Source organism: Crinia signifera, chromosome 4, assembly GCF_055691185.1.
Source record: "Crinia signifera chromosome 4, ASM5569118v1, whole genome shotgun sequence".
Classification (NCBI taxonomy): domain Eukaryota; kingdom Metazoa; phylum Chordata; class Amphibia; order Anura; family Myobatrachidae; genus Crinia; species Crinia signifera.
In genome coordinates, this window is record NC_139220.1 from 194,958,826 (window position 1) to 194,974,109 (window position 15,284).

Genomic DNA, 15,284 nt, shown 5'->3' on the forward strand with positions numbered 1-15,284 from the left:
TCACAGGCTAGACATAAGATTAAAGAAGCAATATGGTTTGAGTTGAGATTTAATGGGTCTAGAGCTTATGGTCAACTGAGAAAAGGTCGCAGTCATTTTTGTAAATAACCTCGGTCACGTTTCTATCAAGCCTGGAAAATATTGGACAAATCCAGAGTATTAACCATGTGTCAAACTCTTACATCTAGGATGTATAGCTGCCAATAATTCACCCACTACATTCAAGTTACAAACTGATAGAAGAAACAGTAGTGAAAAAGACATCTTTGCTGTAAGATGTGATTACAGCATGAGTGGGAGTATGTGTCTGGCTGAATTGGAGAATGCATGCTGTAATTGGGATTACACTGGAAGTGATGGCATTTGCATGTGTTTTTGTAAGGATCGGGTTTTTTTTCTTGTGAATTAAATGGAAAAACAACAGCATTTTACTGCTTTCAGAGAACCTGTGGCTACATTGTCTCTCTGGTACATTAAAGTGTGTAGAATCAGATACATCAGCTATTACTATCACATGTTTGATGCATAGACAGGGCCGCCGAGCGGTATGCCGGGCCACGGTAAAAAAAAATTGGGGCGTGGCCTAAGTGCAGGAGGCATGGCCACATCCTGCAATTAGGCCACACCCCCAAAATGTTTAAGGGGGTTGATAAAACACTCTAAAGTCAAGGGGGAGTGTTATTGTCCCCCTCAACAGCAGCAGCACACCTACAGCATGTGCTGTGCTGACAGCAAGCTCAGCATGAGCTCTCGCAGTAAGACACTCATGCTGAGCCTGCTGTCAGCACAGCACATGCTGTAGATGTGCTACTGCTGCTGCCTAGAGGGGGGTGGACCAGGGCCCAGGCTTGTGTAATTAGTACCGGTACTCTTTACCTAGAACGGCGGCCATCGCGGGCATCGCATGTACTGAAAAATTGCATGCGATGCGACCGACGCGATGACCGCGATTTCCCATAGGGAACAATGTTAAATGTCCCAATTGACCCGATTTTCCTGTTCAATGTCCCAATTGACCCGATTTTCCATAGGGAACAATGTTAAATGGCCCACAGAGGCCAAATAGGCACCCTGAAGTGTGAAATGGCCCCCCCAATTGTTAACGCCACCCCACGATCAACGTCAACCCGAAGCGTGGCGAGCGCAGCGAGCCTGCGAGGGGCGGCGGTACGCGTCGTACGACCTTTTCATACCCCCACTATCCACGTCGGCGTGGAGTTGAGAACAGAAAGTGTGGCGAGCGCAGCGAGCCACCGAGCCCGAAGCGTGTCGAGCGGATGCGGACACCTTCACAGGTATACGCGTCCCCTCGCGGGCTTCACAGCTGTCTGCGTCCCCTCGCGGGGCTCGCTGGGCACGCCGCGCTTCAGGCTCGGTGGCTCGCTGCGCTCGCCACACTCTCTATTCTCAACTCCACGCCGACGTGGATAGTGGGGGTATGAAAAGGTCGTAGGACGCATACCGCCGCCGCTCGCCACGCTTCGGGTTGACGTTGATCGTGGGGTGGCGTTAACAATTGGGGGGGCCATTTCACACTTCAGGGTGCCTATTTGGCCTCTGTGGGCCATTTAACATTGTTTCCTATGGAAAATCAGGTCAATTGGGACATTGAACAGGAAAATCGGGTCAATTGGGACATTTAACATTGTTCCCTATGGGAAATCTCGGTCATCGCGTCGGTCGCATCGCATGCGATTTTTTGGTCGCATGCGATGCGACCGGCATGATTTTTTTTTTCCTAACGATGCCCATGATCAAAATCGTGGGCGCCCTTCTAGGTAAAGAGTACCTTAGTAGCCCCCCCCCCCCTCTCAGCGGCCCTATGCATAGACATACTGTATGTGCAAAAAGTCTTTCAACTCCAGTGTCTCTGTCATGTGAGAAGGGGCTGCACACCCTACCTGCATCCACAAGCACTGCCTAGCTGTGTTCTTAGCCAGCACACCTTATTAAAGCAATTTCACAAATTACTGTCATTTTACTGCTCATTTAACTCTCATATTGTGATTACACAGGACTGAGGGGACAAAGAGGCCGTGTGTCATTTATGTGCTTGCTCTGTCAGTTTTAATGACATTGCTTTCTCATGCGCATATCTGTTCATTGCCCGCTTTGTATGCATTTTATTTTGCTATATGCCATTGACTTGTAAATGTCTTCCATTTAACATTATATCATATAAGTTGTATCTAAGTATGTTTGAGTAGTTAAGTTACCATAAAATAGAGCTATTTATTTACAAAATGTGCATCTGGTGTTGTAAATGAGGAAACCATTGCGGAGATAAAAAAGGAAATATACAGTAACTTAGGTAAGACAGAGTTCTCAGTAAATAGAACAGGTATAATGTGTGATTGTAACTTAAGTAGATATAAAACCTTCTGAAATACTCTTTCAGAATAATGCAGAATGTGTACAGCACATAGCACCAAACTGCCTCTCTCATCCTACGTCCCATGTCAGGCTGCGGGGTAGAATTGTGCAGTCAGAGCCTGCCCCCTAGTGACACACACTGTTAGGATGGAAGAGACATCTTTAGTACAGCAGACATGTAGACATGACATAGAGTACACTCCTACCTGGTTTTCTAAAGGCACAATGCTATTATAGCTACTGTAGGTTTTGATGGGTTATGAGCAGTTAAAGCCGATATTTCAGATATAGGCAATTCACGGATAGTTTTACGTTTATTGATTCTGAATAATTCATAGTAGATATTCTGGTGCAGGTTTTGTAATTCAGTCAGTCAACAGAGCGACCAGTTACTATTGCAAACTGGTTATGAAACTTGTAAGAGTAAAGTAATACTTCATAAAATAAATTATTGCCATCGCTGCTCATTTATGACCTTGTCTGCCTGCATACGTGTTATTGTTTTTTGGGTTTGTTTGCAGCATCTTTTTTTTTATAGTAATCCTTAACTTAAAAATTAAATATAAATAGAAGCAGTAACATTAGAGAGAAGTAATTAACACTTTGGGCCTATGGACATTTTTAAATTTCCAATTAGGTTATACTGTATCTTTAATAACCTTTTTAAAAGCACTTTAAGTGTAATTTAAAGAACTTTCAAGAGTCGGTTGATATGAATACAACATGTGCGGTTTAAAGGTGCAGATAACTGTATAGCATAACTTATATAAAAATGATTATTCTAAGTACTGACATCCAAAGGTAACAGGCCTAACACACTATGCAACTCTGCCATAAGTAATGAAGACAGTAAAAAATACAGGGTAGATGCTAAATCCTTGTGGTCTAAAGGACCTTTCACACCCAGGGGGAGGATCAAGGCTGGTGGCCTTGCAGTATCGTTATCCATGCCACCACCTATTGCCAAAGTAACCAGGTGATGATTGAAGTGGAGCGGTGCAAGTTGAAGTGTGGTGAGCGAATCAAGCATGCATGGGTACAGTTTTGCTCCCATCTTCAGAACTTGCTCCTCCTCCTGTTGTGCTGTGTCATGTGATGTTCCATTCTTCTATCCATAATTACAGGCTACAGCAATTATTCTTTACTCAGTGGAATATATGTATATATAAAAGCTAACTACTCCTCTTCTCTGTGCAGTTTAGTAATGACACTGACAACTAGAAGCCACACGACAGACCGAATGACTCCTTTGTGTGAAAAAGGATGCCATAACAGAAATTGAAAGTCATTTTTGCAGGGACACTGGTCTGTTTCAAACTTGCTGAATATAAAGAGAGGAAGCTGTGAAGACAGAGATTAGATGTAGGAGCAGATAGGTAAGGGGTGGAGAGTTTGTGGGCTAAAAATGGTCCCAGTTTAAAGTGAAAGTTAAACGGTCACTGCTCAAAGTGAAAGTACAATACATTTTGATTGTCTTTTAACTAGTATTTTTCATTATTTCTGGACTTTTTCTGATGTTTGTTATATGGTCTTTTAAAAGACATGCACTAAATGTTATGATTGGGGTTACCACTGTACTTTTCCCATAAGATATTTCTAAGATTAAGTTTTGTGCAGTTTTTTCTGTTATATAAAAAGAATTTAGTAAAAAAAATGAGCAAACATTAAATCTGATGGCCACTACCAAAGGCCTCCATGCACAAGTCACCACTGTGTAGGTTTTCTCAAGTATATAAGGTGACTGCTTGGCAGGACAGATTGTTAGGATTCCCCCTATAAGATTCTCATACACTTTGCTGCTAGTGTTACCTGTTTCTTTGTTGGACGAAGCCTGAAAGGGCACACTAACCGGAGATTTCTGAGCTAGCTTTATTCCCTAGTTGCAACACAACACTATTCCCATTGAAATAGCTTTGCTAAGATTTAAGTCCTCACATTCTTTATGATTTCAGGGCTCATTTAAATGGACACATATTTGGGGCTATCAGCAATGATGCGTCAGTGCCCCCTCTGGTCGGCACACAGGGCACTCGCACAGAGGCTGAATGGGCTGCAGGCTGTACACTCATTTGATGTGACATTTATGCATTTATTCACAGTATGGGATCATAAACCAAATGTTTGCAACATAAAGTTTGCTTGCGAAGATGAACAGAAAGTTACTCCTCACATATAATCCCCATAAAAATTAAGATAATAGAATTAATTGCAAGCAAATCATTTGCAAGGGCTAGATAATACAATTGGAAACAGTATCCAAGCTAGTGCATGTCCTAGCTGCTTAATAGGTATGAAAGTTACCAGCAAAATAACATTTTAAAGTGCTCCCATGCTGTTGTCATTTCTTCTTGGCATGAAACAAGCTCACTACAGTCTGCTTCTAAATATTAATGTCAGGACATTTCAATCATTTATAAACATGGGGCGGGATGTTGTAACATCCGCAGCCCTCTATCGCCGGGTATCGCATTATTAATAACGGCATATGCTTTAACATATGCTGTTATTAATGCAAGGGACAGCTCTTGTGATAAGAGCTGTCCCTTGCGATGCGGCGCCGGCACTGGACTTCCGGGTCTGTGACCCGGGAGTCCATCTGCGCATGCGCAGAGTGACGCGCCGGCCTCAGGGCATGCTGGGAGGGATCCGTGACGGATCCCTCAAACAGCGCTGCGGTAAGAAGCCCATAGGCTTCTGCAGGGATTCTTGCTGGCGATTCCCTCCACAGCGCTGCCCTTGCGGAGGAACAATACAGCATACAGAAATGCGGTAAAAACCCAGATAACGGGGTTTTTACCGCATTTCTGTGTTAGAGAATCGCCCCCACGATCTGTACAGTTTACAGTACCCTTATTTATAAATATGTATGTACTCTAAAAGTACAAAGTACTTCTCAACCATTACTCTGATCTATTGGTCGCTCCAGAGGAGGTGCTGCTGCACAGTCCAAAACTAAAATAAGAGAGCCACACCCACTGCCAGTGAGTCAGTCTGGACTGGCAGTTGGTGTTGCTCCCCTATTTGAATTTTGGACTTTGCTGCAGCCTCTCCTCTGGAGCTCCATTGCTCTGTTCCCTTCCATAAATAAAAATAGATCGGTCCGACTGAAAGAAAAAAAATCTGTCTATAGTGTTTACCCAGTTTTAGTTAATAATGCTGGAGTCTCACTGAATTTAACACTCAGTAGTGCAATCATTCTGCATTGTAACATGTGTAAGAAAGGGGTTCGTCGGTCAGTGCAGCTATGCTAGCGTTTACTTGCTTATCTGTTATGTGCACACAGGCCCATGGATCCAGTCAGGTCTTGTGTGGCACTGATGCAACAGCCCATGCAGTGATATCATTCCCCAGCTTGATCCCGCAAATGTGGAAGCACATAGACCTGCCATCGTCTGCTAAAGGCACGCAGCAGAAATGTAACGCAATGCTCATTACAAATTATACCACACACCATAATGCCAATTACACATTATAAAAAACACCAACACCATAATGCCCATTACACATTAGACCACACACGTTAAAAGCCCTTACATAATTATGCCACACGCTATAATGCTGATTACAAATACCACACACATAGTAATGCCCATTACACATTATACCAAACACCGTAATGCCTATTACATATTATGTACACATAAGTGCTGCTTACCTATTTTGCTTGTTGCCAGGAGGTACATGCTCATTGTCAGAAGGTAAATGCTCGTTGCCAGGGGGTACATTCTCGTTGCCAGGAGGGATTATATGCTTGATACCAGGGGAAATTAAATGCCTGTTGACAAGAGGGATTACAGTCTGATCCGGCCAGGTTAAAATAATGATTGTTGCTATGGGGGATTACATGTTTGTTGCCAGGGGGTTTAAATGCTCATTGCTACAAGGGATTACATGCTTGTTGTCAGGGAAAGTTAAATGATCACTGCCACAGGGGTTGGGGAATATATGCTTGATTACAGGGAGAGTAAAATGCTCATTACCATGGGGGAGTACATCCTTTCAGCGAGTGCACCCCAGGCAAAGCAGTGCACTCGCTGTCCCCATTAAAACCAGGCAGAGCGGTGCGCTTGCTGTAATGGGCATATAGCCGGGCAGAGCAGTTGGCAACCCGGCAGCTGTATCAGAGCAAGTCAGCTGCTATTTCAAATGTTGCTCCGTCTCGTGAGCAAATTGAAGCTCGTAGTACAGCAGCCAATCAGGAGCCACCACTGCCTGATTGGCTACCAGGCCGTGAGCTCAGATTGGCTTGCAAGATTGCGGGACATTTGAAATAGCAGTGGACCTGCTCTGATATAGCCGTGGGCAATAGCAGGACAGCTGTAATGCTGCAGATGTTGTGGGACTATTTTTAATTGGTGGGGTTGGGCTTCAGCTCTATCTGCCCCATTGTTAATTCGGTGCTGATTGTACAGGTGGTGACTGGGGGTTCACACCACCCATCCCCTCTCCGCCCCCGCCATCCCTTTCACAATAGAAGTGGGTCCTGGCAGCTGCTGACCGCCTCCCTGTCATCCACGGCGTGAGCAGTGGGTCCTGCCAGGCTGCTCCTGGAAGCAGCAGTGGGTTGTCCTCTTGAAAGCACCTGCAGCCGCCATTCTAGATTGTATAGGAAGTGCCAGAGAGGGGGTATCTGCTAAAGCTGATTTGCTATACGCTTTGTTACGGCCCGCAGCATAACTAATGATGCTGCAGGCCCCTTCATTACACTGCTGCAATAAAAACAAATGCCGAAAAGGACAGGGGGGCATGGGCCTGAGTGCCAACCCCTCCCCCACACGTGAATCTGCCTCTGAGCACAGGCAGGCAGCGGCAGGTGATCAAAATTTAGAGGAGGACCTGTACTCCGGCGGCAATTGCAACAGTGGGACAAGCTGTGTGGCGCCCTGTGCTGTTGCTTGGTTTGTCCCTCTGTAAAAATGGCCCTGTGTGTAGGTAATATTTGGGTTGTCAGCACTTGCTTGGGTCAAATACAATACATTGTATGCTAAATTGCCATGGTATTGCATGCAAGGCTGCATGTGATACCTCGGTACAGTCATGTAAAGCCTTCTACTGTAATTGATGAATATGCCATGTAGAGATAATAAACAAAGCCAAGGTTGGACAAGGGGTGAAGACATGATCTGTATGTTCCATGTGGCCCACTTCATTTTTTCCTTTTTCCATTTCAAGTGTTGGAAACATATACTGTACATTACAATTCTTGTGATCCCGTTCTTTCGTATATTGTTGTATCTATGTTAATTAGCTGTTGGTTTCTTCCCTCTTGAATATTTTAGTGTGGCCACAGTTATTTCTAGGTATGTCTCTGAAGCATTGCATGAGAAAGTCTGTGATTATCTTTCGTTTTTAATTAATATGACTAATTAAATATTTAGGCACATAATACTGAAGAATAGACTGTTGTGTCCTGAGTGCATACAATGGTCATGACCTTAACCAGCCACATGGCATCACATGTATGCCGCATTTATCATATTCCCAGCAAGCTGTCGGTTTTACATGTAGCAAATACAGTCACGGCTGCTCTTCGTCTCTTAGTTTAAATGGTAGTAAAGCAGATCTGCTGATAAAGGAAGATGTCTTATTGTTACACCGAATGAAACATTCATCTCTATTTCTTCAAGCAATATTTTAAAATAAATAAATAAAATAAAATAAACATTTCCATTAGCATAGATTAATTGACCAGGGATTCCTAATGAGTTCTTCATTTGAGGAGGCATATACCAATAATGCATTCCTCTGACTTTCTGCTAATTAAATCATATCTGATTGGTAGGATTTCAGTGGGTGTCTATGCTGGGCCAAGCTCCCTTTTCCCTTTGAAAGATCTGATGAGAGCGGTTTTGTTTTCACAGCTAATAGCTCCCCTGCTGCACTACCGGCATCTGCCTCAGTTTGCAAGAGTTTTATACACTTAACCCAGTGCAGTGGATGTATTGCCTCTGAGAATTACCATTAGTGAATGTTGCATATTTATAAAATAAAGCTAGAGAGACGTTTTGCTAAATCAAGAATCTAAAAAACTCACTTGTGTGCTTCCTGGTGCCTCATGCAGTCCCATTAGTGTTTTATTAACAATAGATCTGTATAGGCAGTCGCACAGGGGCCCGCACTCATGGTGAGGCTCCATACATAGCTACATCACCAACATAATGGCCACTGTGATATATATGAACTGGGGTTTCTGTGTGGCATAATGTGAACTGGGGTTTCTGTGTGGCATAATATGAACTGGGGACTGTTACAGTATGTTTTAAACATTTGTGGTGCTCAAAGTATTTACACACTACACATTACACTTTTTAATAACATTGCCAGTATATTATAATTACAGTTTTATTGGTAGAGGCCCTCACAAATTAGTTGCCCTGGGGACCCAACAAACCCTAATATGCCTCTGAGTTCCAAAACGCAATGACTGCCTGTCCGGATTGATAAGGAGCGTATATATTTCCGACTGGTGGAAAGTTCTGCACTATCCTGCTCAACACCACTGTTTCCGACAGCATTGAAGACTGTCAGTTTTGAATTTTTTAAAAGTCAAATCTGTTTTGCCAGAATTAGCCGTGGATTATCGAATTTACAGCCATTTTCTGACAATCCGTGGCTGTTTTCGCCGATCTGCAGACTTTCCAACCCTATACAGTCGGAGCATTGAATTCTGACTGTCGAGTTACTGTCGGAAGCTGGCGAAAGTGGCTGGGATTCCAACTGTTGGGACATTCCGACCGTCGGAATCCCAGATTTGAACATTCCTTAGTTCTCGCAATGTGTAACAAAAAAGACCTTTCTGAGCATAGTGCCTGTGTCCATATTTGTACACAGCATCACCCCATAAATATGCAGTACATGCATGGGTGGCCCTATGGTGATACACATTGAGGTGGTTGCCTACCAGCAGGATTTATATAGTAGGTGGTAGCACATTTTCCAAAATGTACATTTCCTCACTGCCATTGAGGGTTATTAAGTAACTAATTGCAATTAGGGGGAAATGTGCATTAGCAGCATACATCATAAATTAGCCTGTCTACAGCAGTACAAGATTTATATGAAGTAAAGTATCTGATTAGGTGCCATGGTGCCTAATACATTGAGACTGATGCAGAATAACTCATGAAAACGCCCATGAAACTATGGCCATTACCATGGGCTTTGCCCCCCCCCCCCCCACCGCCGCCGCTCCACACCCACTACCTGCACTGCCAGGTGCAAGAGGGATGGAGAACATGTAGTTCGCCGTGCCTGCTCGCACCTGGTGTCTGCACATGCGCAGATGCCCCCAAAAATTGGGCCTACGTGTGAACGCACGGGGGGGCAATTAAATGACAATAACCCTCCTAATACACTAAGCAATAGACAGCACTGTATGGTGTTCTTTTGTGGCTTGTTTATTGCATTAGATAACACCTTCTGATTACATTTATTTAGTATGACAGGTTACATAGACATGTAGCCATTACTTTTATAGCAATGACCCAATCGTTTTCAGATTAGAAGCCATATTTTTTTCCAGATGAAATAAAACAAAGCACAATTATGTTCTTTTTATCTCTGGCTTACATAGAGGTCATATGTAATACAGTCCAATTAATTTTAATTCCTTGTGATGATTGTTAATTACATTGTTTGTTAAATGATATTCATTCAGTCTGTATGATTGATTTAGACCAGAGGTGGGCATCCTGTGCTTGCCCAGCTCAGTGCATGCTGAGATGCAATTCCCTGACGGCTGGTCAGCCACAGGGTATTACGCCTGAGCGCACAGTGGAGAATCTGCTGCTGTTCAGGTCATTTGCAATGGTCTACTGTTATCTATATAAATAATGATAGGTGTGCTTCTCCTCTGTGTTTCAGATGTACCAGAAAGGAAAGATGTGAGCGATCTCATGAGGCTAGAAGGTTTGCATCAGAGATGAAGCAGTGTGTCAGACTGACTGTCCATCCTAACAATATATCTGTTTCTCAGTACAATGTGCTGGTAAGTATAGGGTAAAGATGTATTAGTAAATATGTATAGATGTACACTGGCAGAATCATATAGGTGTACAGTATGTCATACTTGCTGACATTTTGTTTTTCCGCTGGAGGAGATTGGCAGAGTATGATGCTGTAGTTGTGTCACAGTGGCCCTGCCCCGATAATCACTTTCCCATTTATGCATTGCATAATAACTAATCGCTATTGTGCACCAACGTCACTGCTTTTCTATGGCAGGTATTTTCTTATCCTAAATGTCCTCTATAAGTGTTGGAAATCAGGAATATGGGTTGGGATCATTAGGTCGACCAATGGAGAATTGACATTCATTAGGTTGACCACTGAAGGTCGACAGGCCTTAGGTCACCTCCAAAAGGTTGACTTGGGTTTAGGTCAACAGGGCCATTAGGTCGACAGTCAAAAGGTCAACTTGGGTTTTTCACATTTTCCCCCCCAAATGTCGTCACTGTCAACATAGACACCGTGTTGGTGCACCGCATTCGCTTGCCATGCTTCGGGCACGGTGCCTCATTATGCTCGGCACACTCTTCTATTCTCCCTTCATGTCCTAGTGGTCAACCTAATGAATGCAGACCTTCCTTTGGTCTACCTAGTGAACGTATACCAGGAATTTGATCGGAGCCACCTAGTCATGCAGAGTAGACAGAGGCATAAATCTGGGAGGCAATGGAGTCATCTGCCGCCGGGGCTCCTGCTCCCAAGGGGGCACCTCTCCTCCCCCTGTGAGTTTGAATCAGTTAATTGAAAGCTGTTGATATCGCTTCTGTGGCTGACTCCTCCTCCTAGCAGGACGATATATGTCACATTCTTTTTATTCTAAACATAATATCCATAACATACATACACACATGCATACATATATTTATATAAGATGGTGTGTGTGTGTGTGTGTGTGTTGGGGGGCATCAATATTTATCTTGCCTCCGGGCAACTGGGACGAACTTACGCCACTGAGAGTAGATATTGTTGCGTGCCTGCCAACTTAAATAGTTTGACAATATTCTGCTGCTCCTGCTACCGTGTCCCTGCTAGTCTGCTCTTCTAATATCTATACTTTAAAGGGTAATTCAATTTACTCAGGGAAATAATCACTTTCAATATGAATAATATCTACACAAATGTCAATGTATGCACTATACATAGGCAGAAATCATATTATTAATACAATGCTTCACAATAAAAACATAAATGAAGTTATTAAATTATGCAACTCTGTACTATATATAGGAAGGTTCATCTGGTAATCACTGCATTTCAGTATGTACCTTTCTGATTCTCATAGCTGTGAGTCAGTGCTTTGAAGTGCAGTAATATTATGTAGTGGACTTCCAGTGCCCCGAGGTGGTGCTTTGCACATAATAAATCATTTTGGATGAAGCAAAGAGCGGAAATGTGCAAATCGCAGGACGGGTATACTGCAGGTTGCCTCTAATAGCCTGGACTTAACTAAATATTTAAAGTTTCAAATATTTGAACGAATAATTTACTATAACCTAGGTTATTGCAATGGAGAAATCTGCTGACAGGCAGAGGATTTGCTAGCCAGGGAGGGCAGATTCAGGTATAATAAGTGCAATTTGAAAAAAAAGATTTGTGTAATAGCAAAACAATTGCTTTTAAATTGAATCTATAGGAAGAGAGACCTATTATCCTGTGTATTAAGGCTGCAGTCGAGACTAGAAATTGAGGTAAACCTCATGGGGTTAAAGCCACTCACAAGTCATTGAAAGAAGAGGAGGGATCACCTATCACATGGCATGTACACCACATCAATTCATTACTCCTGGACAGGCTGCAATGCGCTTGCATTTGAGACACGAGCCTCACACAGACGGCTAAATCTGCCTGTTTTCCCCTGCTGTTAGGCCTGACTGTTTATTGACTCATACACGCAAACACACGCTAGACTAGACTTTCATTAGCTATATAAATATGAAGGCCTGTCTCATGGCTGGATTAAGCCTTCGGGGGACCCAGATCACTTTAGACAGGGGGCCCCCTCCCACCTGTCATTACTGGCCACAAACTGCACGGGAGAATATTACACTGTCAAATAACAGAGTAAAGGCAGTTTACACTTGGGCAATGGGTAACTGCAGGGGTGTATATATATATATATATATATATATATATATATATATATACATACACATCTAGTCTGCCCCTTTTTTAAACATGTTACCTCAAACCATATTTGATCCTTATTTCTTTGTAAGGATACCAATATGCCTATCCCAAGCATGTTTAAATTGCTCTACTGTATTTGCCTCTACCACCTTTGATGGGAGGCTATTCCACTTTTCCACTACCCTTTCTTCTGCTGCTGTCCTCTATGGGCCTGAGAAGCATGTGATGAGCTCCACCTATCAGAGCTCAGCACAAGCCTCTCAGCCTCTGAACTCTTGTGCAAAGTCTCACGGGACTTAGTTAACTCCCAGTAATGCACTGCACACTTGTGCAATCAGTGTGCCTTGGTTCCCGATGCTCAGCACCATTAATCCATGTCACATTGGCAGATAGGTGAAGCTGCAGCACTACCCCACTACCATGCACAAAACCTTTAGCTAAAATATATATATATATATTTTTGGTACTTGTGAGTTATCTGGACGCCCGATTTTTTGATTGTATGCCTTAAGTTAAGGCATACAATCAGATGCGATGCGATGCGATATCGCATCGCATCGCATGCGACCATCGGATGCGATGACCCGATTTTTCCATAGGAATCAATGTTAAAATGGACTGAGTCCATTTTAACATGGAATTCAATTGGAAAAAGGGGTCCTTTTCATACCCCTACTATCCAAGTGGGCATGGAGTTGGATATAAACCTGTGGCGAGCGTAGCGAGCCACCGAGCCCGAAGCGTGGCGAGCGAAGCGAGCCCCGCGAGGGGACGGTATTCCGTGTCCCCTCGCGGGGCTCGCTACGCTCGCCACGCTTCGGGCTCGGTAGCTCGCTACGCTCGCCACAGGTTTATATCCAACTCCATGCCCACTTGGATAGTAGGGGTATGAAAAGGACCCCTTTTTCCCATTGAATTCCATGTTAAAATGGACTCAGTCCATTTTAACATTGATTCCTATGGAAAAATCGGGTCATCGCATCGCATCGCATCCGATGGTCGCATGCGATGCGATGCGATGTCCCGATCCGACCCGATTTAGAAATCGGGCGTCCGGATAACTCACAAGTACCATATTTTTTTTAAATACATGCCAACCATAGGGGAGCCCAGGGGTCCTGACCCCCTGAGGCCCCCCCTTCATCTGGCCCTGGCCTGTCTTAATGTAAGCTATTGGGCCCTACACACATTGCGATGTGTGCAGGGCTACGTAGCTATGCTAGGTCGGGCTGTGCTGCACCGCTATCGCCTAGCACACAGAGCTGACAGCCCACACACAGAGCGAGCTGTCAGCTCTGTGTGCTAAGCGATGGGAGAACACTGCCGATGCCGAGATTGATGGACACTGTCCATCAATCTCGGCCAGCGATAAAGACGCGCGGGGACGTGCACGGATGCCGATATAGCCTCCACACATACACCGATGTGAGGGCATTTGCTAAGCGACTTTGCCAAACTAAGCAAAATCGCTTAGAAAATGCCTTAATATCGGCATGTGTGTAGGCCGTATAACTCTTTTTTTCAGATGATAATGCTCAAATGGTCTATAATCTCACACCTTGCAAAATCACCCTGAACATCGTATAGAACCAGAAAGAAAAATACATAGGATGCAATTCAATTGTCAGCTACTTGCTCACCTGGCTTAAATCACAGAACACCTAGCGAAATTTATGGTGACAGGATCTTGCTTATAAGTATTCGCTACCCCATAGGTTAACAAGCACTTTTAAATGACAAGAGTGTTAATCTGGACAGCAAGGTGTGCAACTCAGGCTGCCATTGCCAAAATTCATATGCTGCAGAAATATCAACTCGCCACATTTGCCAGCAATTGAATTCCTGTCATGGTTTTAAAAGTGTGCCAGAAAAGAAGATTGCTATGTATTACAGTATTTGGTTAAAAAAATGATGTGCTTAGAGCACTGTGCTCTGCATAATATTAAAGCATAAAGATAGAAATGTAAAGAAAGACAAAAGTAACATGTGCTAAATAAATTTCAGGTGTGCATGTAATAAAAAATTATATCATTTATTTAAATGAAATTATGACAAAAAAATAAACAGTACTTTATAAATAAAATTAAGAAATATCTGTTGCTGTAAATTTCCAATGGCTATTATTTTCACCTATATAGCCCTCAGGCTAACAGGTCTTCCAGTGTCCCTTCCTATATGGCCCGGTGTGGAAATGTCCAGTAGCAGGAAACAGTAGTGTAGCTAGGTGCCATGGTGCCCGAAGCAAGGGCATGTAACGCGCCCCCCCCCCCCAAAAGCATATGGCTGTTCTCATTGCAGGTATGGGTTCCTTTTCGGAGCCCTGTCCCTGCGTGTGCAGGATGATACATCCCTGAGATAGGATCGAATATTACAATGCGATCCTGGGCGGTAATATTCTGCCCAGACCCGGGACATCACATATACTACAGACAGCACCCGGGACCACCCCATATACCACACACAGCATCTGGGAACCCCATGACAGCATCCGGGACCCCCACATATACCACAGACAGCATCTGGGAACCCCATGTACTGTACAGACAGCATCCGGGATCCCCACATATACCGCCTACAGCATCTGGAAACCCCATGTACAGTACAGACAGCATCCGGGCCCCTACATATGCCACAGACAACATATAGGACCCCCACGTACAGTACGGAAAGCATCTAGGACCCCCACATATACCACAGACAGCATCTGGGACCCCCCCCCACATACAGTACAGAAAGCATCTAGAAAAACCCAAGTATACAAAGCCTCATCTGTGACC

At 43.8% G+C, this 15,284-nt stretch overlaps 1 protein-coding gene across 2 annotated transcripts in view; it reads left to right on the forward strand.

Annotated features, from left to right (window-relative positions):
- The window catches only part of PLXNA4 (plexin A4), a 602,161-nt gene that overhangs the window by 402,406 nt on the left and 184,471 nt on the right, over positions 1–15,284 (forward strand). For both annotated transcript variants that reach the window (XM_083183332.1, XM_083183333.1), the window contains exon 6: positions 10,237–10,360. In XM_083183332.1, the coding sequence (XP_083039458.1) occupies positions 10,237–10,360 (124 nt within the window). The remainder of the gene's footprint in view (positions 1–10,236; positions 10,361–15,284) is intronic.